Source organism: Mustela nigripes, chromosome 17 (genome assembly GCF_022355385.1).
Source record: "Mustela nigripes isolate SB6536 chromosome 17, MUSNIG.SB6536, whole genome shotgun sequence".
Taxonomy (NCBI): Eukaryota; Metazoa; Chordata; class Mammalia; order Carnivora; family Mustelidae; genus Mustela; species Mustela nigripes.
In genome coordinates, this window is record NC_081573.1 from 9,830,686 (window position 1) to 9,855,276 (window position 24,591).

Sequence of the window (24,591 nt, forward strand, 5' to 3'; positions counted from 1 at the left end):
GTACAGGGCACCTGGGTGGCTCAGTGGGTTAAGCCACTGCCTTCGGCTCAGGTCATGATCTCGGGGTCCCGGGATCGAGTCCCGCATCGGGCTCTCTGCTCAGCGGGGAGCCTGCTTCCTCCTCTCTCTCTGCCTGCCTCTCTGCCTACTTGTGATCTCTGTCTGTCAAATAAATAAATAAAACCTTTAAAAAAAAAAGAATAATAATAACATTACTTAGTACCTATTCAATGTACTACCCTTCCAACATATAACTAGTACAGAAAATTATTAGTGAGACCGTTACTACCACTGTTTCCTTTAAGTGTTTGGAATTTGGTGTGGATTTAACCCTCGAGGCACATCTCCGTAGGGGCCAACGCGTTTCAAGGGCTCCATTGCCACAGGAGGCAGAAGGATTTCGGAGCAACACCGAGGACTCTGTGGGTGTTCCATAAAGCGCCTGCTCCATGATCAGTGAGTAGATGAGTTTTGGGGATGATCTGCAAGGCCAAAGAGGCGAAGGAATCGCGTTGCAAGGTGTTGGCGCTGTGGCCCGGCTGAGGCCGCCTGCCCACCGCTCTCTCTGTGGCCTGCCTCCTTGTCCCTCCGGGTTCCCTGAAATGTCATCTCCTCAGAGAGCCTGCCACCCTGCTTTGTTGTCCTATCTGTCCAGTGTTCTCCCGGTCAGGCGCAGTCCCACATGGCAGACTCTGGTCATTACGGTAGAAGGCAGGTCTCATCCCTTCCATCTCACTCAGGGGAGAACCAAAGCCCTCACCGAAGCCGGTCCCGTCCTCCACACTCCCCCGTGAGTCCTCCACAGCCGCCTGGGCCTCCTTGCAGCGCCCTCTGCCCAGAATGTTTCCCTCCTGAGGATCTGCGGCTAGCTGCTCCTTCCCTCAGCTGCAGGGCCTCGGGGAGGCCTTCCTTCACCTGCACCTCAGCTCCAGAACTTTCTTTGTGCCGGACAGTTAACGCAGGAGGCCGTACTAGAGAAGGGGGCTGGCGTGGTTGAATCCTGGCTGGTGTCTGGGAACATGGATTCCAGGAGGCGGCTCCCCGGTGTCCTCGATACAAATGACTCAGTGTCTTCACTTGTTAACGCAGATACTGTTTAGGCTGAACACCTGCCTTCCTTTCTGGGAGTGTGAGATTTCCCTAAGCCAGAGGGTGCTTATGGGGTCACTTTCCCGCAGAGGCCAGGCACCGAGTCTCTCCTGAGCCTCCCTGGCAGCCCCCTCACTGCCGCTGCAGGAACAGAGCACAGGGTGTGGGAGGCCCCCAGGGGGACACTGGGAAGCTTGCGCCTGGCTTTCTCTTGACTGCCCCACGGGCCTTTCCCCTTCCCTGGTTTTGCTTTGTAGCCTTTCATGATCATGAATTACAGCTGTAGGTCCAACTGTCTATCTAGTCCTTCTAGCAATTCACTGAACATGGGGGGGCAGTCTGGGGCACCCCTGGCTCACTCCCCACCCCCAGCACTTACCACCATTTGCCATCCAATCTTGTATTTTAAAAAGTGTTTATTTGTTTATTTCAAGTAGGCTCCATGGCCAGTGTGGAGCCCAATTGGGTGCTTGAACTCACAATGATGAGATCAAGACCAGAGCTGAAATCAAGATTTGGGCCCTTAACCCATGAAGCCATGCAGAAGCCCCATCCTCTCCTTTTTAGTCATTCATCTTGCTTATCAAACCCCCCCATCCAGAGGACCCCTCCATCTGGGTCTCTGCAGTCCCCCACACCCCTGCACAGGCCGACAGAAGACCCTGGGAGAGTATCTGCTGAATGACAGCTCTAACGGTTTTATTTCCACAGCTGGAATCCCCCACCCCACCCCCACCCCGGGGCTTGGGATAGCAGGGAGGCCTTTGACCAGGAGCACGGGGCAGTGCGGGGCAGGGGCAAGTGGGGCCAAGGCAGCGGGCTCAGGAGGCTGGAGGGTCCCCCTCACACAGGCTCCATCTGCAGCTCTTCCCCATCCACAGCCTCAGTCTGGTGGAAGGCGGCGTGGGAGCCAATCACCACGAGGGTGGCTCCTGCAGGGAAACAGGCAGTTCAGGGCGTCACTCCCTCACCTGCTCCCCACTGCCCGCCCGCCCACCTGGGCGTCCCAGAGTCTGTACTCACTCACCCAGGACCCAGAAGACGGCAGAACCTGCGCCGGCCAGCCAGAAGAAGGGGAAGGAGACACCCCCAGCCAGAGCGTACTGATGGGCTGGGGTCACCTCTCGGCCTGGGGGTGCAGATGGCATTGGGGCTGCTGTTCCGACACTCATGTCTTCTCCCCCAGGAACCCCCGACAGCCCACCAACAGTCTGGTGTAACAAGCTCCAGGAGACTCAGGATCGTCCGAGCTCCTCATGCCAAGGCCCCCCAGCCTGGGTCTCACCCATTTCTCTGATGGTCCCACTGCCCACCCAAACAGAGCACCTTCCTTACCACAACCGCCCACCCCAACCATGCTCACTGCCCTTCAGCCCCACCTCTGCTAGGAAGCTCCCCACCTCCCACTCCTCCAGACTACGGCTCTCCTGCTCCCATCCCAACTCACATACACCAGGAGTCTCAAACGTGTCACCCAAAGACCAAGTCTGATCTGTGGATGTGTTTTCTGAGTCTGCACACTGTTCCCCAAGTTGGGGCTGCTGGACTGAGCGATTCACATAAGAATATAGAGTTCTGGCTTCTTGGGGCAGGCTGGAGGATAGGGTCTGCATGCTCCAGGCGCCCCCTCCATGCCCTGTGCCTGCATGACATGCCCTCAGGTGCCAGCCCACCCGTGTCACGGACAGAACACACAATCCTCTGAAGGACCCTGACTTGGGTCTTCCTGTTTGACCCCAGCTCTTCCATATCACCACTCTGAACCTTGAGCTTCCCGTGGGTGGAGACACAGGCCCCTCTTTCTTCCCAGTGGTACAAAGGGACAGTCTGGGACCACAGGAGCCACAGACTTCAGCTTCCCTCTTGGAACAGTCCCAAGATCTTTCTGGCCCCGCCCCAGGCAGCTGTAAAGGACTGGGGCCCAGATCTAGGCCAGCGTAAGGTCGCCACCTGGTGTCCAATGTGGGTACCTGCAACTGATGCTTTCCGCAGAGAGGCGAGGGAGGATGGATGGATGGATGCGAGGGAAACGAGGTTTAAAGGACAGGAGCCAGCTGAAGAGTTGGTTCTGGGGTATCTCTAGCTTTGAGAATACCAACCTGGGGGGGGCTCTGAGGCTGAGTGTGAGCACCTGGTGTGTCTGAGATTTTAAAGGATGGAATTAGAGGGAACCAGTGTAATCTATGCTTGGACAGACTGGGGTCTGGGGTCTAAGGCTTGTGTTCCAAGACCAGGATTTGAAGGATCAGGGAACTGTCTGGACAGGGGCTTTCTCACCAAAAAGCACAAACTTGGACTGCAACGTGCGCAGATAGAGGATGTAGCAGGCGCCAAAGAAAACTGCCAGAGCCACCAGCAGCATGGGGGACGTCACCCTGGAGAAGGGTAGGGAAGCATTGGTCAGGCGGCTGACCACTTACACCGGAGGCCAGCAGGCTAAGTCTTTGAGGCCAGGCAAGACCAGGTCACATCCGGTCCCACGGTGTCCCGGCCAGGCTGATGGGGCAGTACGAGCCGGACCCTTAGGTGAAAAGGTCTGGCCGAGCGGTGCCATGGGGGCGGGGCCGACCCGCGCGGGCTGGGCTCTCCGGTGAGGGGCGCGGCCCGGCCCTGGCCAAGGGGTTCAGTGCCGAGTGGGCGAGGCACTCACACACAGTAGAGGATGAGGCCCAGGAACACGAACACGTAGTTGCTCTGGTAGTACTCCACGTTGCGAACCAGGCGCTGGCACAGCTCGCCCAGGTTGCGGGGCCGCGAGAAGCGCCGCTGGTCCACGAAGGAGCCCCAGGGCCGGATGGTCGCGCGGCGCCGCTCCAGCCACTCACGGCCGGCGCCGGACGGGATCAGTTTCGGCAGCAGGGTCCTGGTGGGCAGCCCCGGGTCAGCCGTAGACCGGGGTTGAGCCTGGATCCCCCAACTCCCCACCCCCCGAGCAAGAAGGGGGCCGTGAGGGCTGGACTCTGGGGCCCTGAGGGGGACGGGTCCGAGCCTCCTGAATGCCGGAGGAGTAGGGGGCGGCCCAGACTCCAGTGTCCTCGAATTGGAGACCAGGAGCCCAGACTCTGGTGTCTGAGGCCCGGACTCCCGGGACTCGAAGGAGGAGGGGGCGGAGGGCCAGGGCTCCCGGGTTTCGGTCGGGGCGGGGGGCTAGAGCCGGCTTGCTCACGTGGCGCTCAGCCCTTCCGGCTCGGAATCCTTCTGCGGGTCCTTCTCGGTCGCCATGTCTGCGTCCTCAGGGGTAAAACTGCTACAACGAGCCCGGCGCCCGGCTGACCACGGCAGCCCCGCCCGAGCCCGGCCCCACCCAGCGGAGCCGACGTGGCGACGCCGTTCCGGAGCCGCCGGGGGCGGTGGATCTGCCGCGGAGCATTGCGGGAGTTGTAGTCCTCATAGTGTTACGGAGGGTCTGGCTCGCGAAGCACCTTGGGAGACGCAGTCGCGTAAAGTAACGCTAAACCCCTCTGGGTATTGTGGGAATTGTAGTTCCAGAAGCGGGGCAGGTGGTGGTTGGGAGTCGGGGTGTCCTGGGAGATCTAAAGGCAGAAGCAGTCGTCCTGTACTCCCTCCCCTGCGGAGTGGGGCTCGTGAGGAACTGTCGTCCTGACTCGGGTGCATAAAAAACACCGGGGTGGGGCCCATCAATCTGCATTCCTAACAAGTTCCTAGGTAATGCTGATGCTACTGGTCCACGGACCGCGTTTGAATGGCGAGACTGTGGATAATTTGTGGAAATCTATTCCTTTCTGGAGGCAGAAGCTAATGACAGGGCCATGGTTGCTGGAGGGGTATCTGAGGTGGAGAGCAAAGCTCCCCCCCCCCACCATGCCCTTGAGCTCCCAGGGATGGAGGGGTTAGGACTAGGGACCTCGGGATACCCCCCACCCCTCAGATAGGAAGAGGGGAGTTGGGAAACGGTTGAGAATTTATTTATTTATTAGCTGGGGTGGGTGGGGGTGGGTAGCAGGGCAGAGGGGGAGGGAGAGAATTTCTAGCAAGCTCCACGCCCTATACGGAGCCCAGTGTGGGGCTCCATCTTGGAACCTCAGGATCCTGACCTAAGCCAAAATCAAGAGTCAGGTGCTAAACTGACTGGGCCACTCAGGTGCCCCCAGGTTTGAGAATTTTTGAAAGAGGGACTTGTTGTAACTGAAAGAACTGGGATTCTGGAGTCAGAGATGAAAACCTAGGCTGTGATGATCTCCCCGAACCTCAGTGTCATCATCAGGACCGTGGAAACCCTGATAGTACCCCACTCATGGGTTATGATGATTCGGTTAAATGGTCCATGTATAGTGCTTAGAGGGGTCTTGATACCTGATATTCTTCAATAAATGGTAGTTGATGTTATTGCCATTACATCACAAATGTTTTGATTATATCTAGAGTTACACCTTCTTAAAAAAATTATTTTAAGTAATCTGCATACCCAATGTGGGGCTCAGACTCACAACCCCAAGATCTAGAGTCCCAAGTTCCGCCAGCTGAGCCAACCAGGTGCTCCTCACCTTCCTAAATTTAACAGTAATGTTAGGAACTGCTGGTCCCTTGGATGTCCCAAGGCGTGGCTGGTGTCTGAGCCATGGGCCTTTCTTTTCCCTGGTTCCCACAACCATGGCTCCCTCTCAGTTCTTGCCCCTGCCCCTGAGTGAGTAATGGGTAAATGGCCAGAATTCTAACAGGGTGCACCAGAAGAGCCTCAAGAAAGGGGTGTATGGAAGTATCAGGAAGCCTGGGCTCCCTTACCTGGACTGAAGTTTCAGGGCTGGGTGGGACAGTTGAATACTGCTGTGGAATATCCAGGGGACTCTTAACCCCAGCTGTCTTCTGAGACCCATCTCCCTTCTGGTTTGGGCTATGAGGCCTGCTGGTGGGCATTCCCATGAGGCGGGGGAGGCAGCCTCTGCCATGGGGGCTGGTACAGCAGTAAGCAGGGAGGCCCCCTGTGTGGGAAGGTCACAAGCCAAAGCTGAATGAGCCAGAGTTTGAAGATCAGATAGGCTCGATCCTGTTTATTTCCCCTTTGTCACCCCCAGGCCTTTAGTGGAATCTTGTTCAGGATTCCCACTTGGGTCTAGCTAGTTTCTGGAAATCAAAGGAGGACTGTGAGTGCACAATTAGCCCAGAGCATTAATGGGGGAGCAGCACCCGAGTTCAAAGTGATGGGGGCAGCAGAGGTGAGAAGAGCCCCCAAGAGGGAGATGAATCTTGGGGAACAGAGAGTGGGAGGCCTCCTCCTACAGCCAACCTTGGGGAGTCTGGGTTTGCTTTTGTTAGGAGAGCCGGTTGGGTTTCTTTATAGGAGGTGCTGAGCAGTATGGGCTTTGGACAGTGGTGTCCAGAGCAAGGATATTGTGGGGAGCAGCCCTCTGAGTGGGGTGTGGGGAGTTCTGAATCAGGGGATCTCAGGAGATGGGGTCTCAGCACAGGGACAATGTGGGGGAGGAGCCCCTTGAAACTGGGATTGGGGGAGAGATGGGAGGGTCCTTGAGGCAGGGGGATGGTGGGAGATGGCAGGGAGAGGGCAGGTGGGCCCTGAATTAGGGGGATGGTGGGAAATAAGGGGGCCCCTGAAAAGTCTGTGGGAGACAGGCTCTGGCCCTGTGCTCCCTCCAGTCTGAGGCCTCCTTCCTGCCTCTTGGATCCCTGGAAGAAGTGGAGCTGGGAACGTAGGAGGACCTCAGCACAGACAATCAGAAACCTGGCTTGTTGGGGCACCTGGGTGGCTCAGTGGGTTAAGCCGCTGCCTTCGGCTCGGGTCATGATCTCAGGGTCCTGGGATCGAGTCCCGCATCGGGCTCTCTGCTCAGCGGGGAGCCTGCTTCCTCCTCTCTCTCTCTCTGCCTGCCTCTATGCCTACTGATCTCTCTCTGTCAAATAAATAAAGTCTTAAAAAAAAAAAAAAAAAAAGAAACCTGGCTTGTGTCCCTGCTGTGTGACTTCAGGGAAGTCCCTGCCCTCTCTGGACCTCGGCTGTCTATGAGAGTACAGGTTGCCCCCAGTATCCCAAATGGAGTGTTCCTAGGAAAACTGCTATAAGCCAAAATGGGGTAAAGCAAAGAGTAGCCCCACTTTCCAGAAGTTCATGTCACTTCGCTTTGATAAAAGACCTACATTAGCACCCGTTTTCGCTAAATGAAAGAAATCCCAAGAGGACTTTCACTTTTCTGAAAAAGGCCATAAGGCCATTGGGCACTAATGTAGGTCAATGTAATTGTAGGGTACGGTGGGCATGTGCACACTCACACTCAACGTCTTGGGGTTGGTCAGAGAGTCGACCTGGAGCCAAGGGCCGCTGCAGCCCAGCCAGGAGGGCTGGAAGTCAAGGGACAGGCAACAGCCTGTGGGAATGCGGGATGACATGTGAGCTCTGGGAAGGGTATGGCTGGCTTAAAGCGAAAACACAGCCTGTGCCACCCGCAGCTATCCCTCTCCTAAGCATAAGCCCAACAGAGACGCATACGCAAGTCGTCGGAGGACACTGTTAGAAAGGTCCTAAAGCAACCAATACGTGGGACAGTGTGAGTGACTCTCACAGGGGTGCCGAGGACAAGAAGCCGGACACACACGACCACGTGCTTGTAGGATTTCATTTACACGAAGTCCCAGAACAGGTGCAACTAAAGGATGATGACAGAAATCAGAGCAGCCTCTGGTGGGGGAGGGGCGCTGGCGAGAAAGGGGCACGAAGGAACTTTCTGGGTGGGTAGAAATGTTCGGTACTTTGATCTGGGTGGTGGTTATGCACTGTAGGTTTGTTTTTAAAGATTTTATTTATTTATTTGACAGAGAGAGATCACAAGTAGGCAGAGAAGCAGGCAGAGAGAGAGCGGGAAGCAGGCTCCCTGCTGAGCAGAGAGCCCGATGTGGAGCTCGATCCCAGGACCCTGGGATCGGGACCTGAGCCGAAGGCAGAGGCTTTAACCCACTGAGCCACCCAGGCGCCCCCCCCCTTTTTTTAAAGTAGGCTAGAGCTCAAACTCATGACCCCAAGATCAAGACCTGAGCTCGAACTCATGACCCCAAGATCAAGACCTGAGCTGAGCTCAAAAGTCTGATGCTTGACCGACTGTGCCACCCAGGGGCCCCACAATGTCATCTTAAAAATCATTGAGCTGTGCCTTGTGCCTTTAAGATTTTGCACTTAAAGTTTATCTCAAAAAAAAATAAAAAAAAGAGTGACAGAAGAACACAGCACTTAAAGGTTGAACAACTCAGGGCACTCAGTGAAATCACCATCATCACCACTGTCATCTTTGTCACCAGCATTGTCACCCTCCCTTCCCCTTTGAGTTTGCCTCTCTTCCTTTGCCCTGATCCCATAAACCCACTGCCCAGTGATTTGAAGCTGCTCTCGCTGTAACCTCGGTTGGGTCTAAAACCCGATGACTTGGTGACTCCATGATTCTGTGGCTCCTGGGGTTGTGTGGGTCACCGGCCATGGATGCCAGCACCGGGGAAGCCACCCGCTCCCCACCCTCAGGGTCAGAAACCAAGCACAACGCACACACGCTTCTCTCTCCCCACTGATATATTTGATAATTGTCCAGAACCAGAGATGGCGTCAGCTGGGGGTTAGGGGGAGTAAAAAAGAGCCCAGGGAGGGGGTGCAGAGGGGACGGGGAGGAAGAGGAGAGGGAGAGGAACAGTGACACAGAAAAGAGAGGGGGGAGAAGGGGGCCGGGAGGGGTTGGAGAGAGAAGCCAGCCAGAGGGGGGGTCAGTGGGGAGGCAGGAGATAAATTGAGGGGGTAGGGGCCAAGGTGGGGCCATGGGGAGAGAGGGCCCCTCCCCCAGAATACAAAATGGGGGGACTGGTGGGGGCTGTCCTGGGCTTGGGGGGCAGGGAAGAGATGGGCGATGTGGGGGGGCGGTGAGGTCAGTAGTAGGTTTCCTTCTCCACCCAACCTGGAGACAAAGAGAGAGAAAGAGAAAGAGACATGGAGAAGGGTGCAGGACAGAGACCGAGAGGAGGGGGACCGTAGAGCCAGGAAGAGAGGAGGAGGGACATGGGGGAGACAGAGAGGTTGGCACAGCGCCCTGCCCCCCGCCCCCCAACTGCACCCCTGCCCCCCACAGCCTTGCCCCACACCCGGGGAGCCCCCTCACCCCCGGGGTTCCTGCGCAGGATAAGTTTGCGGATCTCGTCATAGACGAAGATGAGGAAACTGTAGGGGAAGGCACAGAACCACCAGCTGGGCCTGCAGAGACAGGAGAGCAGCGGGTTGTGGGTGAGCGGCCATCCTGGGGGCACAGAGGCCAAGTCTGGAGAACAGGAAGGCTGCCCTGGGGGGTGGGAATTCTCCCTTGCCCTCTGGTTGAGGCTGCTGACTGGGGCCTGGAGGGGCCCCCCTGCGAGAATGTCCATAGGGGAGGGCTCCGGGGCATCAGAACAAAGACTCGGAGGCACCAGGCCAGCTCAGTCGGTGGGGCGGGCAGCTCTCCAACTCGGGGTTGTGAGTTTGAGCCCCACGTTGGGTGCAGAGATGACTTAAAGATAATAAAATCTTAGAGAAAAAAGAAGAACAGGGACTGTGATGGTGGATGGTTCAAGGAGACAGTAGGAGAGGTGAGGCTTGAGATCCGCGTGGGGCCAAGGAGGATGTCCCATGGGGAAGGCTCCTTGGACGCTCCCGGAGTGGGAGGCAGGAAGCGGGAGGCAGGAGGGTGAGGGGCACTTACTTGAGCGGGTACATGCGGAGGGCCACGTCCATGCCAGGGCAGTAGGACAAGAAGGCAGCAAGTGCCGTTTCCTCGAACAGCCCAAAGATCAAGATCTTGTTCCTGGAGGCACAGGCGGGGCTGGTTCAGAGGACCTGAGCCAGCCCCCAGTCCCCCAGAGCCAGGCACAGCCTGAGGTGGACAGAGACAGACAGCCCCGGAGTCGCACAGGAGTCGCACAGAGGGACGAACAGGAGACAGAGAGTTGGCAACAGAAGGAGAAAGGCAGACAGACAGAGACAACAACACACAGACAGGCGTGGGAAGGGGACCCCAGTAGTGACACCCCTGCCCCCCCCAACACACACACACACACACACACACACACGGAAAGACACACAGAAGGAATCCACGATAGATGGGACCACTCAGAGGAAATCACTCAGGGGCAAAGACGGACGCGTGGCACACGTGGGGAGGGACAGACAGATGCATGGATGGGACAGAACAGAGCCTCGTGCCGCCGGCCCTCACTTCATGCCCTGCTGGAAGACGGAGTTTCTTCGGGTCTTGCAGATGATCAAGTCAGCCCACTGGACGACCACGATGCTCACGAAGAAGGCGGTGTGGCATGTGAACTCCACCACCTTCCTCTGCTCGTACGTCTGCAGCAGCGATGACAAGCAGGCAGGGTGGCCGTCAGCACCGCCACAGCCAGGTCCCAACCAGGGACCCATGTGCCCCGTGTCTGCACCCCCTGTACCAGCCCTGGGTGGGGGGCAGGGGCTCTGTCCCGATGGGGCCTCCCCTCTGTGGCAGGTGGGGGAGAGCGAGACCAGAGGTGGCGGGCACCTTGGTAGGCTGGGCTGAGAGTGCCAGGAGGCCTGAGCCCCGGGCAGAAGGACCATCCTAGGAGGCAGTCCCATCCCGTGGCTGGGACAGCAGATGGGGGCTCCTGCCTGCTGCAGGCAGGGGCGCTGACGGGAGCCCCCTCACCAGTGCCGTAGGGCCGCTCGCTCACCCACTGCTGTCCGTAACTGTCCTCCAGGTCGTTGACGGTGCGGTCGTCCCAGTTCAGCCGAATGCCCACCAGGTTGCTGGGCAAGAAGCCATTTTCTGCCAGGATCACAAAGTAGGAAAAGAAGCCACCAAGAGCCTGAATCATTCCTGGAGGTGGGGAGGAGATGAGGAGAGGTTCGGGTCGGGGCCAGCCCAGGGAACCTCCGAAGGAGACTCCACAGTGGGGAGGGGGGGCAGCTACCCCAGAACGCATGCCCAGCTCCCAGCGGGCACCCCGGCAGCGCCACCTGGTGGCGGGACTCACCGGGAGGCTCTCTCCCACCAGAACCAGGCCCCCTAATAAGCATCAGGGAGTCCCTGAGAACCCCCGGGATTTCAGTCTGACAGGCTCCCCAATGCCGGAATGATCTCCCCGGGCCTCTGACCACCACTATGAAGCCTCTGCCTTCTGGCATACTCCCAGCAACGGGGAGCTCAGCATCTCCAAGGCTCTACACATGTACCTCCAGCAGCAGTGAGGAGGGAAGGGATGGGGCTCACTCCTGCCCTCAGACCACTCATGGTCAGATCTTGTCTTCCCCACCACGGAGGAGGGTGGAGCAGTGGGTTCTGAGGTGGCCAACCTGGGGCCAATCCTGATCTGCCCCTTGGTGTCCCATTTGCCCCCCGGATGCACCCCCCAGGCCTGTCCTCTGCCTGCATCTGCCAGTCATTCCCAAACCTCCAGCAGCAAATCCTGCTTTCACCCCACTCATCCAACAGAAGATTCCAGAGTGCCCACTGTGGGCCAGGCACTGGGCATCCAGCCATGAACCAGGTGGGGTCGCCAAGTCCTCACCAATCTGCCCATAGGCCATACTGATGAGCCTTTCATTGACCAGTTTGTCCGTGCGGGGGTTCCTGGGCTGTCTCTTCATGATGTCACTCTCTGCAGCTTCATATGCCAATGAGATGGCAGGGACCTGGGCAGGAGAGGCTGCGTAAGTTGGGAGTGGGGGACCCTCCCCTCATGGGGCCCAGAGGGTGGCTGGGACTCACCATGTCAGTGCCCAGGTCGATGCAGAGGATGGTGATGGTGCCCAGAGGCAGGGGGATGTTGGCCATGATGAACAGCAAGAAGGGCGTGATCTCAGGGATGTTGCTGGTCAGCGTGTAGGCGATGGACTTCTTCAGGTTGTCAAAGATCAGGCGGCCTGTGGCAGGGGCAGGCTCAGATCCCGGGCACCCTGGACCCCGTTCCTTCCAATCCACCCTCCCACCTGCCCACCTTCCTGCACAAACACCCACTGCGATGCCCTGAGAAATAGCCACTTGGGAAGGCTGTTGGGCGGCTTGTATTAAAATTAACCCCCCCTCCCCCACTCTACTTGTTGGGCTGGCAGGAAGGGCTACCAAAGATGGCGAAAATTCCCGCCACAAGACCTGAGCTCGGACAGGAGAACAAAGGACCAAGATGGCGAAAGTTCCCGCCACACCACCTGAGCTCGGACAGGAGAACAAAGGCCCAAGCCGGAACCTGAGACCCCCGCCCTGGGCTCCTGTGGACCAATGGGATCCCGATGAGCAGGAGGGATATCCAAATAAGGGAAACTTGCCAAAAGACCCCTGAGCTTTCCCCAAGACCCCTTAAAAGCCCCCTCCTCCCTGCCTTGGGCGCGACTTCCCCCACTCTGCTTTCCAGAGTTGCGGAACCTCGCCCGAGGGTGCCCACCTCCTCCCGGTGCAACTTTCTCGGCTCCCCTTCACCTGGGCCCTGAAACTTCACCGGAGAGAACCTTTAATAAACCTTGCCTTACACTCACTTTGCCTGGTGTTGTGTTTATCTCGTCGGAAAAACCTTACACTACTGACCTGGAAATCCTACTCCCAGGTTTAAAGGAGTGTTTATGCCCACCAAAAAACAAGTATGAGAAGGTTCACCATAGCGTTAGTCCCCATCACCAAAACCCAGAACCGACCCCAATGGCCACCAGCATGGGAGTGGATGAATGAACGGCCTACTGTCCCTCCCTACAACAGAATACTGCCCAGCAAGGAAAAGGAACAAGTTACTGACACACGAGGTTCAAGACTATTGCATGGGGCTCAAAGTCAAGGTACAGCCTATTTCTGGGCAGGGAGCTATGGGCTGGAGGGAACCTGATGGAGCTGGAAATGTTCCTTATCTTGGTCGGGGTCTGGTGGTTGCCTGGGTGTGTACATGTGTAAAAATTCAGCAAACTGCCCAGCTTACTGGACGTATGTCCTCTCTCGATACAAACTCAATCAGTCCAGTGTGTATAAAGTAAAAAGAAGGGGCGCCTGGGTGGCTCAGTGGGTTAAAGCCTCTGCCTTCGGCTCAGGTCATGATCCCAGGGTCCTGGGATCGAGCCCCGCATCAGGCTCTCTGCTCAGCGGGAGCCTGCTTCCCCCTCTCTCTCTGCCTGCCTCTCTGCCTACTTGTGATTTCTGTCTGTCAAGAAAAATAAATAAAATCTTAAAAAAAAAAAGTAAAAAGAAGCTGGGGCGGCTGGGTGGCTCAGCAGGTTAAGCATCTGCCTTCAGCTCAGGTCATGATCCCGAAGTCAAGGGATCGAGTCCCGTCTTGGGAATCCCTGCTCAGTGGGGAGCCTGCTTCTCCCTCTGCCCCTCCCCCCCAATAAATAAAAAAATATTTAAAATTTAAAAAGTAAATAAAAGGTAAAGACTAACGCAGCCAGCACCTCCTCGTATCCTCCAGGGTGCCCTGAGAGGCATGAGTAACAAGGTATGTCATTCACATGGAAAAAGAAAGGCAGGCTGCCTAGTGGTACGAATGGTCGGATCACCTTTGTGTAAAAGTAAGACCGGCTCTTTCCTGTTCCTGCTGTGCTCGGCCTTCCACAAACGGCTGGTATTGATGGAGGCAATGAGGACTGAAGTGTGCTTCAACGTAATCCAGTGTGTGTGTTGAGACAAGAGGGGTTGTGAGTGGTGAGGGAGCTGGGGGATGGGAACATGGGGGTTCCCTATGCTCTTTGCTCTGCGGTATACCTGAATTTCCCCTGCTGGAAATTAAACTTTGTGGGTTTCTTTGTGTTTCCCACCTCTGAGAGGCCTGCCTTGCCTGCCCGATGTGGATAGGGCCACGGCTGTTACCTGCCATGGCGTCCCACTTGTGAGTTTCTCGGCACTTGCTGCAATTTACATCTATGTGTGTTATGTCACGATCCGTGTGTTAATTTGTCTAAAGCTGCCCCTCCTAGCTCCTGCAGGGGAGGGACTGTGTCTGCTCTGCTCAGAGCTGTCTGTCCCACACCAGGCAGGAGGCACAAGGTGGGAGCCCAGTATAAGTGTGGAAGGTGTGACCGGTGATCCCACAAGGTCATGCCTTTCATACACACAGACATCTTGGGGAGGAAGAAAGGTTTACCCACGGTGTCTTCCAGGACCAGGAGGCAAGGGATAAGGTCATCTCATTTGTCACTTTAGGCTCAGCTTTACTGCTGGCATTCTCTTTTATCATGCATTCTTTTTTTACCCTGGGGACACTGCCAAAGGGAGAGAGGAGCGGGAGGAGAATGCACAGAGCAGGAGTAGTGATTATTTCTGGATGGTGAGGTTAGGGGTAATTCCAATTTTCTTCCTAATGCTTGTCTACATTTCCTATAATTATCAGGAATTGCTTTGATGATCAGAATAAAATTAAATGTGAACCAGCTCCATCTGGGGCCTCATTAAAGCCTGTCAGGAGGCGGTGGTGGCCATGGGCTCTGCAGCCTGGGCTCGGTGTCCCAAGCCCCAGACGCCAGGTCCCGCCCAGCACACGGGCAACCTCCCAGCGCCTTGCCTGTGTGCGCTCTGTCCCTCAGCCAACAGCTCCCTCCCCCTGCACTACTCTCCTTGAATGTTCCAGCTTGGCTCCTGGGACTCCGTATGCTGATTCCTGTCTACTCTAGAAGCTTCCTCACCCCCTGACCCCGGGCTTGGCGAGGGACCTCCATGAGGCTCCCAAAGGACCCTGGTCTTCCCCATGGTTGCACTTACAGGTTTTAAAAATGCTTCTGTGTCTGCCTTGCTCACCAGACTGGGCCCCAGAAATGCGTCAGCTCAGCCCTGTCCCCAGGGAGCCCCCAGCCCCACTTCTGGGATGAAGGACGGAAAGGACTAGTTTCAGGCTCCATAGGCGGCTCGGAAGGGTTCTGGTGTCCCCCTACTACGCATTCCGCCACAGCCCTGGCCGGTTCCTCTTGCCCCTCTAGGGGCCTCCTGCAGGAACCCCAGTCTCCAGGACCTCCCCGGCCAACTCACCCTCTTCCACGCCCGTGACGATGGAGGCAAAATTGTCATCCAGCAGAATCATGTCCGCTGCCTGCTTAGACACATCCGAGCCGGCGATACCCATGGCCACGCCAATGTCGGCCTTCTTCAGGGCGGGGGAGTCATTCACACCATCCCCAGTCACAGCCACAATGGCTCCCTGGAGGGAGAGTGGGTGAGGGTGACACCCAGAGGCCTGGCTCCAGCCCCTCATCCAGGTCACAGCCCCCTCCTCCGAGGAGGCCTCAGGCCAAGCCCACCTGTCTCTGACAGCCTTCCACGATGATGAGCTTCTGCTGGGGGGACGTGCGGGCGAAGACAATCTCGGTGTGGTTCTGCAGGATCTCATCGATCTGCTCTGAGGTAAAGTCCTTGAGGTCGGTGCCATGGATCACACAGGCCTTGGCATCCCTGGGAAGAGCAGAGGGCCGGTCAGGACACGTGGGGAAGCATGGACAGACAGCCAGGCTGGCTGAGCCCACAGACAGGAGAGGTGGGAGGACTGGGCTCTGAAACCAAGGCTCGGGAAGTGTAAGTGACTTGCTCAGGGTCACAGGGCTGTGAACAGCCAAGCTCAGAGGCAGCCCTGCCCCACCCGGCCCATCCTCGAATGTGGAGGGGGCGTGGGACCAGATGCTAAGAGCCAGAAGCGGGGGGGTGGGCCTCACCGGGGGTTGACCTGGCTGACTGGAATATTGAGCCGGGCAGCGATGTCCTCCACTGTCTCATTGCCTTCGGAGATGATGCCCACGCCCTTGGCGATGGCCTTGGCCGTGATGGGGTGATCACCCGTAACCATGATGACCTGTGGGCATTAGGCAGGGATGGTCCAGTCTTACTGCTGGCGACCCCTGGAGTGGCCCGCCCCCCCCCCCCCCGACCCCCTGCTGCCCTAGGCCACACCTTGATGCCAGCGCTTCGACACTTGCCCACCGCGTCGGGGACGGCTGCTCGGGGTGGGTCGATCATGGACATGAGGCCGACAAAGCAGAGGTTGTCGGTGGTGAAGTTCACGTCGTCGCAGTCAAAGGCAAAGCCCTTGGGGAACTGCTCCTCAGGCAAGTAGTAATGGCAGAAACCTGACGGCAGGATGGGGTGAGGGCATGAGGGCTCCCGCCCCAGACAGCTGCCCTCCCGGTCCATGGCTCTGGAGGACTGCTAGGATCCCTGCAGTCAGGAGAGCCCCGGCCGGTGGGGACTGTCAACATTCACCCTCTAAAGAAGCCTTGTCTCATTCATACACTCACTCCCTCTTCATCCATTCATTCATTCACAGCGCATTCTGGGAGGCCCTATTCTGAGCCAGATTCTGGGCAGCCTCACACCCCTCCCCATGCCCTCAAGGACTGCACCCCCGACTCTGCAAGCTGGCTGAGCCCCTGCCCCAGGTCAGCGCCTCCCGAGGTGCGTACCCAGCACACGCTCGCCCAGGCCGCCGAGCTCGAGGTAGGCGTTCTGGAAGGCCTCCTTCATCTCCTCATCCAGTGGCTGCTCCTTGCCCTGCAGCAGGATGGTGGAACACCGGTCCAGGATCCGCTCGGGAGCTCCCTTCATCACCAGCAGGTAGCGGTTGTCATTGGGGTCCTCAGTCTCATGGATGGAGAGCTGTGGAGAGGCCGAGGGCCGGCTTGCCTGAGCCTTGGCGGGACCCAGCACGAGGAGAGGACGGCCCCCACCCGCCCAGAGCATGGGGGCCGGGACAGACCACAGCGGGGGCTCCCCCAGAATGCAAAACTCTCTGCCCCAAACTCTCTACCCAAGAGATCTCCATCTGGTTCTTGGAGTTTCTCCCAGAGATCGCAGCTCCCCGCTGCCCATTTCTGTCTGTCTCACAGATGTTTCAGCCCGTGGGGCTCGCTCGCAGAAATCTCGGCCATCCTTAGGATACATCTCTCTCTCCCTCTCTTGCCCAGTGTCCTCTTGTCCCACATCTGACCCACCACCAAATCTGCCCAGCTCCCCTCTCAATACACTCAGCTTCTGACCTCCCCTCACCTCCCCCCCACCTCCCTGGCCAGCCACCCGCTACCATGCCGAGGCTCCCTGTTGCCCTCCGCAGCCCATAGTACTTCCTCCCCACAGCAGCCAGGAGGAGCCTTTAAAAAGGTGAGTCAGTGGGACACGGGGCAGCCACTTTGACAAACAGTGTGGCAGCCCCCAAAAGGTAGAGTTACTCTGTGAGCCAAGCACACACCCGTTCCCAAGCACACACCCGAGAGACAGCCAAAGTTTGGCCACAAGGAAACGTGTGTGGGAAGTTTCCAGTGGCATCACACACGGTAGTGCATAGGGGCGAAGCATCCATCGGCAGATAAAGGGACCAACGAACGGGACTGTGTGGGCTACGCCACACTGCCCAGCCACGGAGAGGTCTGGGGGACCGACACACACCATAGCGGAAGCGACCCTTGAGAACATCACACGAAATGGAAGACGCCAGCTACAAAACCCCACGTGTCTCAGGGTTCCATTTATACAAAATGTCCAGAATAGACCAATGCAGAGAGACAGAAAGTAGACGAGTGGTTGCTGAGGGATCAGAGAGATGGAGAAGGAGGGGAACAAGCGCTAAGGAGCGCGAGGCTTCTTTTTGATGTGATGGAAAGTTCCATAATTGTGGAGCTGACTGCACGTATCTGTGAACAACCCAAAACGCTGAGTTATGTACTTCATGTGGGCGATCTAGGATAGATGAATGATATCTCAGTGAAACTCTTTTTAAAAACATGAGTCAAGGGGTGCCTAGGTGGTTCGTTCAGTAGGTTAAGCCTCTGCCTTTGACTCAGGTTATGGTCTCAGGGTCCTGGGATGGAACCCTGCATTGGGCTCTCTGCTCAGTGGGGAGCCTGCTCCCCCCCCCCCCCCTCTGCCTGCCTCTCGCCCTACTTGTGATCTCTGTCAAATAAATAAACAAAATCTTAAAAAATAATAAAAAATAAAAATGTGAGTCAGGCCCCACTGTTCCTCTGCACAGAGCCCTCCCGTGGCTTACGTCCCTCTTAAGAGTCACACCTGAGGGGCACCTGGGTGGCTCAGTGGGTTAAAGCCTCTGCCTTCGGCTCAGGTCATGATCCCAGGGTCCTGGGATCGAGCCCCACATCAGGGCCTCTGCTCAGCAGGGAGCCTGCTTCCCCCTCTCTCTCTGTCTGCCTCTCTGCCTGCTTGTGATCTCTGTCAAATAAATTAATAAAAATATTTTAAAAAACAAAATAAAATCATAAAAAAGAAAAGTCATACCTGAGTCCTCTCCCTGGCCCACAAACCCGATGGGTCCTGCCCAGGTACCTAGTGCCCTTGCCTCTAGCACACTCCCTGGCTTCCTGCTCCACCATCCTGGCTGTCTGGCTAGCGTTCAGACATCAGAATACTCCTGCCTCAGGACCTTTGCACAGGCTGTGCCCCCTGTCTAGAACACTCTTGCCCCAGACACCCACAGCCAGCATATTCTGATATTCTATATTTCCTCATGCTTTTATCATTGTCTGTCTTCTAGCACTAGAGGGATGGACTCCACTGTATCACTCACTGCCACAGGTGTCACAGGTGTCCCAGCACGTGTTCCTGACATGAGCTGATGGCTCAACCAAAGATTGCAGAATGAATGAGAGCTCTCTGGTGGGCCCCTCTTCACTATAGAAAGATCTCCATTCCTCAGCTTCCCACTCTGACAGAGACCTTGCTCTCACTCCTGGGTCACCCTGTTTCTCACCTAACCAGGTGGATGCTGCCATTCCCATTTCACAGATGGTAAAACCAAGGCTCTGGAAGGTTAGTAACTTGTCCAAAGCAAGGGGGCAGTGGGGCAGAGGTGACCGCGTACAGGCACGATCGAGACCTGGAAGTCCAGGCTGGCTCTCAGGCCAGACAGCCCAGAGTACCTGGTATTTGTTGGTGGAATTGAAGGGAATCTCTGCCACTTTCTTGTTACGTTCACGCATCAGCTTCACAGAGCCAGAGGACAGCTCGATGCACTTGAGCAGGGCAGACTCGGAAGCATCGCCAGCCACATCCCTCTGTGGGGACAGAGGGCCATCAGAGCAGAGCAGCGGCAGCGGCCACGGCCACAGGCAGGACCGAGTCAAGGGGGCAGCTGGACCCACCTTGAGCACAGGGATGTTGTCCTGACCTCCCTTGAAGACGGCTCGATTGCAGAGTCCAGCAATGTGGGACAGGGCCACCCAGGTGTGCGAGCTCTTGTCGAACGAGGTGCCTGAAGGAGGCATGTGTCCCCTGTCACAGGGCCTTGGGGCCAAATCCCCGTGGTCCCTGCCATGGCCCTAGCCTCACCTGACTGGTCCTCTGTGGTGTCAGCCTCATGGATCTGGTTGTCAAACCACATGTGGGCGACCGTCATGCGGTTCTGGGTGAGGGTCCCTGTCTTGTCCGAGCAGATGGTGGAGGTGGAGCCCAGGGTCTCGACAGCCTCCAGGTTTTTCACCAGGCAGTTCTTCCGGGCCATGCGTTTGGCTGTCAGCGTCAGACACACCTAGGGGGTGGGAGGTCACAATCACAGTCATGGGGGAAGCCAGCCAGCAGGCTCGCGCCAGCACCGCAAGCACCCACAACATGCCCTAACATCAAACAGCAACAGGACAGACAGACGTTCGGAAGCCTGGTGCTGTCCGGCAGTTCCACCCCGAGGCAGAGACCAACACTCATAGGCTTGGACATGCACCCCCAAAGCCAGCCACTGCTCTGTGCACAGCGGCAGCCTTGAGAACCATCCCGGACGAGAGAAAACCCAAACATCTGGGAATGACAGCAAGGGTGAATAAGCCACGGGACAAAAAGTACGGAATAATACAGAGAAAGAAAGAAATAATACACGAGAAAGCAAGTCCCCACCGCCTATAGCTGTGAAGATGAGGTTCAATACCATCGTGCCTGGCACAAAACTGAGCCCAAAACGGGGGTCTGGACTCAATTATTCTATCGCCGTCAGTACAGTGATGCTGCTGGAAGCCTGGGTAGGGGGGCTACCTGTGGGTTGGGGGGAAGAAGCTGGACAAGGCCTCAAGGGGGCTCTTGGGGAGCTCAGTCTGCGTGCCGCCCACCTGCCCGTGCCCAGACTCACAGCGGGGCGTCTGTATGTGTGACCCCACGTTGGTAAAGAGCCCCTGACCTACCCTGGCTTTGAACATGCTAATGGGGAAAATGCTGCAGGATATATTCAGTGAAAAAAAATCAAGCAGGTGGGACGCCTACGTGGCTCGGTCATTAAGCGTCGGCCTTCAGCTCAAGTCATGATCTCAGGGTCCTGGGAGCAAGTCCCACATTGGGCTCCCTGCCCAGTAGGGAGACTGCCTCTCACTCTGTCCTCCCCCTGCTTGTGTGCATTCTCTCTCTCTGTCTCTCTCAAATAAATAAAATCTTAAAAAAAAAAAAAAAAAGCACCAAGCAGACAAAGAGAATTCCTGGGATGGTCGGGTCTATGTGCCGTCAGCACTGCCCCACTGGCTGGAATACGCCTATACTGGCCAGGGAGCTGTGTAGACAATGCACTTCTATGGTGGGGCTGACCACTGGGGGCAGGGCGGCTGGGGGCATTATTTTATTTTTTTTTAAACTATTTTAATGTATTCTTTGGACCTTTTATCATGAGGGTGGACTTCCTTTTTTTTTTTTTTTTTTTTTTTTAAGATTTTATTTTTAAGTAATCTCTGCAACCAACGTGGGGCTCGAACTCACAAGCCCGAGATTGAGAGTCATGTGCTCTCCTAACTGAGATAGCAGAGAGCCCCACGGGGGTGGGCTTCTTAATCATGTAACTTAACTTAGAAAGTGATAGGACTGAGGGGGTGCCCGGGGTGCTCAGTCGGTTGAGCATCTGACTCTTGGTTTCGGCTCAGGTCACCATCTCAGGGTCATGGGATCAAGCCCCGTGTCGGGCTCTGCGCTGAGCCTGGAGTCTACTTGGGATCTCCCCCGTCCCCCTCTTGCTTCCTCCCTCCCTCTTTCTCAAAAAAGAAAAAAGAAAAAGAAAAAAGAATGTGGCAGGCTGTTGGCCCTTTGTGCCTTGCAGTGTGCCCCGAGATTTCCATCTGCTTCATTCAAGACCTCGGAGGCTCAGCCCTCGGGGCACAAGCCGTCCTGCTCAGGAACGTGGCTTTCAGGCCCCCCTGCCCCCTCCTCCCTCAAACGTGGGGGTCCGAGCCTTACAGTGACGGTGGCCAGCAGGCCCTCGGGGACATTGGCCACGATGATGCCGATGAGGAAGATGACAGCCTCCAGCCAGGTGTACCCGAGAATGAGGGACAGGATGAAGAAGGACACGCCCAGGAAGACAGCCACACCGGTGATCAGCTGGATGAAATGCTCGATCTCAATGGCGATGGGCGTCTTGCCCACCTCCAGGCCTGAGGCCAGTGTAGCAATGCGGCCCATGACAGTGCGGTCTCCTGTGGCCACCACCACGCCACGAGCCGTGCCTGTGGGTCCAGAGGGGAGCAGGCTGAGCTGGGGGTGGGGTCAGGGCGAGGTTCAGAGGGACCCCGAGTCCCAGACACACAGCTCTCTGTCTGGATCAGCCCCGCCCCAACCTGGGGACCCCCTGCCGCACCTTCCACGCAGTTGGTAGAGAAGAAGGTGATGTTCCGGGTCTCCAAGGGGTTGTCGTGGGTGCAGTCAGGAGAGCGGGTCTGCGGTTCTGATTCGCCGGTCAGGGAGGAGTTGTCCACCTGAGGGTGGGTGGAAAGGAGGAAGGGCTCAGCCCTGGGGCCAGGGGGCGCTTGTCCAGAGGACACCGGGGCCAAGGCTGTACCTGTGGAGGTCGTAACTAGAAGCCTAGACGCCTGGGTGAGTGAGTGGTGTCTGGGGACTAGAGGCTCCTAAAGCTGGGAAGCAGAGACTGCTCGCCAAGCTCTAAGGTTTGATGGGTCCGGGCGTAGGGACAAGGGGCCTGGACTCCTGGGTCCTGGGGGAGGAAGGGTGGGGACCAGGCCCATGGGTTTGAGGAAGGAGGGGGCTGGGGGCCTGGACTCTCGGGTCTGAAGGAGGAGAAAGCTGAGGGCGGGACTCTTAGCTTTGAGGGTGGGAAGGCTAAGGGTCTAGACTCCTGAACCTGACAGAGGAGGGTCTGGGGGCCTGGACTCAGGTCTGAGGGAGGAGGGGCTGGGGGCTTGGACTCCTGGGTCTGAGGGAATATTGACTGGGGGCTTGGAACCCTGGGTTTGAGGGAGGAGGGCCTGGGGTCCTGGATGCCAGGGTCTGAGGTAGGAGGGGCTGGGGGCCTGGACTCCTGGGTCTGAAGGAGGAGGGGCTGGGGGCCTGGACCCCTAGGTCTGAGGCAGGAGGGGCTGGGGGCCTGGAGCTCTGGGTCTGAGGGAGGAAGGGCTGGGGCCTAGAACCCTGGGTCTGAGGGAGGAGGAGCTGGGGGCCTGGACCCCAGAGCCACTTCAGGAAGGACAGAGTTGGGTCCCAGGTCCTGGTCCCACCTTGCAACCATGGGCTGAGATGATCCGTAGGTCGGCTGGGACTCGGTCTCCACCCTTGATCTCCACCAGGTCCCCCACCACCACCTCCTCAGCGTTCACCTGCATCTTCTCACCCTCACGGATCACCAGGGCTTGCTGGGGGCCCAACGGAGAAGAGTCAGTGCCCCGCTCTCCACCCGGGTTTGGATGGCACACCTCACCACCACCTTCCTACCTCTTGCTCCCACGCGCCCCCTTCCAAGCTCCCCTCACCTGGGGCACCATGTTCTTGAAGGACTCCATGATCTTGGAGCTCTTGGCCTCCTGGTAGTAGGAGAAGCAGCCTGTGATGATGACCACAGCAGCCAGCACAATACCCAGGTACAGCTGTGGGGCAAACAGGGCCACACCTCAGAGCTGCTCCCTCCCAGGCTCAGCCCGAGAGGTGTGGGATCCAGGAAGGGGGCCCCGAGTCAACAGGGGGCAGGGGGCTCCATATTTGTGTACCTGACCCCAGGTTGTGTCTACTCGAGGGTCCGTGTGTCCATCTGCCTGTTAGGGCCCCTCTTTCTGCACGTGGGTGCGTGTGTCTCTAGGTCAGTCAGTCTCTCGATTTTGTGTGTCGCTCCATCTTACTGCCTGTGTTTGAGAAGCTGAGCATACATTATCCATGTACATGTCTGTCCTGCGCTCAGGTCAATGTGTCTGTCTCTCTGCTGGGCTGCGTGCCTGGCTTTAAACTGATGGGACTGTTTGTGTGTAGGTCTCTGTGTGTGGATCTCTGACTCTCTGTCTCTCTCTGCCTGGGTCTGAGACCCCGTGTCTGTCTTTCTGCCTGTGTGCATTTTAAATTTCCTTTTAAGTTTTGTTTATTTTCTTATTTATTTGGGGGGTAATCTCTACATCCAATGTGGGGCTCGAACTCAGGACTCCGAGGTCAAGTGTCGCACACACCTCCAAATGGGCCAGGCAGGCACCCTGGGTTCCAAAGTCTAGGAATACGATTGGTCTCTGCCTGAGTCACAGGTCAGTCTATCTGTCCCCAGGCTGGGCCTGCAGCTCTGTGTATGTCTGATTTCCTGTGTCTGTCCATCTGCGTCAGTGTCCCTGCCTGTGTGTCTGAACTAGGCAGCTGTGTCTGAGTCCGTGTCTAGGCGTGACGGTGTTGACTCCGCACATTTGTGCATATGCGTGTACAAAGATCTCCACGGGGTCAGCATGCAGGTCTGTGTTCCCAGGCACGGGGTCTGCTGCAACAGCATCCCCTGTGCATCCCCTGCGTTGGAGGGTGTGCCTGGCTCTCTACACGAGGGCACTCAGTTTTTTGGCGGGGGGAGTCTTTCAGGCGACGACTGTCCCCAAGGCCACCCCTATATGGCAGAGAAGTTCCCTGGCTTTACTGAGCTTCAGTCTCCTAAGACCACTTCCGGCTCTCTCGCTGAGGGATCACCCAGGGATCACCACACAGCCATGAGTGGACTTTGAGAAGCCAGAAGGGGCCAGAAGCAGGGCAGGGTGGGCACCCCTAAATATCGAGGCCCTGGCACAAGGCAGGGTGGTGGGCACTCACGTTGTCGCCCGATGGGTCGTCCTCTGTGCCCGCCTGGATGCCGTAGGCCAGGAAGCAGAGGATGGCTCCAATCCACAGCAGGATTGAGAAACCCCCGAAGAGCTGGCGGCAGAACTTGACCCACTCGGGGGTGGTAGGCGGTGGTGTGAGTGCGTTGGGGCCATCCCGGGCCAGGATCTCCTGGGCTTTGCTGTGGGTCAGACCCTGGGGGACACAGGACTCACACAGGACCCTCCTTGAGCCACCCTGGCTCCCCAACACTTCACAAGCACTGCAGGCCCCCAGGACTCAGGCCCCCAGCCTCTCCTCCTTCAGACCAGAGGTCCAGACCCCCAGTTCCTCCTTCCTCAGACCCAGGGATCCAGACCCCACAGTCCCTCATTCCTCAAACTCAGGGGTCCAGCCCCCAGCCCCTCCTCCCTTAGACCCAGACCCAGGCCCTCAGCCCCTTCCTCCCTCAGACCCAGTGGTCCAGTCCCCGAGCCCCCCCTCCCTCAGACTCAGGGGTCCAGGCCCCCAGCCCCCCCTCCCTCAGACTCAGGGGTCCAGGCCCCCAGCCCCCCCT

The 24,591-nt window shown here is 57.4% G+C and overlaps 2 protein-coding genes across 3 annotated transcripts in view; both read right to left on the reverse strand.

The window, feature by feature from the left end:
* Positions 1 to 1,767: 1,767 nt before the first annotated feature.
* On the reverse strand, positions 1,768 to 4,408 carry RABAC1 (Rab acceptor 1). The gene is made up of 5 exons (XM_059382326.1): positions 4,256 to 4,408; positions 3,740 to 3,952; positions 3,367 to 3,464; positions 2,117 to 2,218; positions 1,768 to 2,021 (listed from the first exon to the last, which is right to left on the reverse strand). The coding sequence occupies exons 1-5, from the start codon at positions 4,309 to 4,311 to the stop codon at positions 1,933 to 1,935; spliced, it is 558 nt and encodes a 185-aa protein (XP_059238309.1). The 5' UTR covers positions 4,312 to 4,408; the 3' UTR covers positions 1,768 to 1,932.
* A 4,191-nt stretch (positions 4,409 to 8,599) lies between these two features.
* The window catches only part of ATP1A3 (ATPase Na+/K+ transporting subunit alpha 3), a 20,636-nt gene continuing 4,644 nt past the window's right edge, over positions 8,600 to 24,591 (reverse strand). For both annotated transcript variants that reach the window (XM_059381672.1, XM_059381671.1), the window contains exons 4-23: positions 24,027 to 24,230; positions 22,730 to 22,843; positions 22,478 to 22,612; positions 21,604 to 21,721; positions 21,204 to 21,472; positions 19,332 to 19,530; positions 19,145 to 19,254; positions 18,923 to 19,057; positions 16,457 to 16,649; positions 15,948 to 16,123; positions 15,713 to 15,849; positions 15,305 to 15,455; positions 15,036 to 15,204; positions 11,805 to 11,959; positions 11,605 to 11,728; positions 10,768 to 10,913; positions 10,281 to 10,411; positions 9,768 to 9,869; positions 9,195 to 9,286; positions 8,600 to 8,993 (exon numbers count right to left, since the gene is read on the reverse strand). In XM_059381672.1, the coding sequence (XP_059237655.1) occupies positions 8,965 to 8,993; positions 9,195 to 9,286; positions 9,768 to 9,869; positions 10,281 to 10,411; positions 10,768 to 10,913; positions 11,605 to 11,728; positions 11,805 to 11,959; positions 15,036 to 15,204; positions 15,305 to 15,455; positions 15,713 to 15,849; positions 15,948 to 16,123; positions 16,457 to 16,649; positions 18,923 to 19,057; positions 19,145 to 19,254; positions 19,332 to 19,530; positions 21,204 to 21,472; positions 21,604 to 21,721; positions 22,478 to 22,612; positions 22,730 to 22,843; positions 24,027 to 24,230 (2,889 nt within the window). In that variant the 3' untranslated portion in view covers positions 8,600 to 8,964. The remainder of the gene's footprint in view (positions 8,994 to 9,194; positions 9,287 to 9,767; positions 9,870 to 10,280; positions 10,412 to 10,767; positions 10,914 to 11,604; positions 11,729 to 11,804; positions 11,960 to 15,035; positions 15,205 to 15,304; positions 15,456 to 15,712; positions 15,850 to 15,947; positions 16,124 to 16,456; positions 16,650 to 18,922; positions 19,058 to 19,144; positions 19,255 to 19,331; positions 19,531 to 21,203; positions 21,473 to 21,603; positions 21,722 to 22,477; positions 22,613 to 22,729; positions 22,844 to 24,026; positions 24,231 to 24,591) is intronic.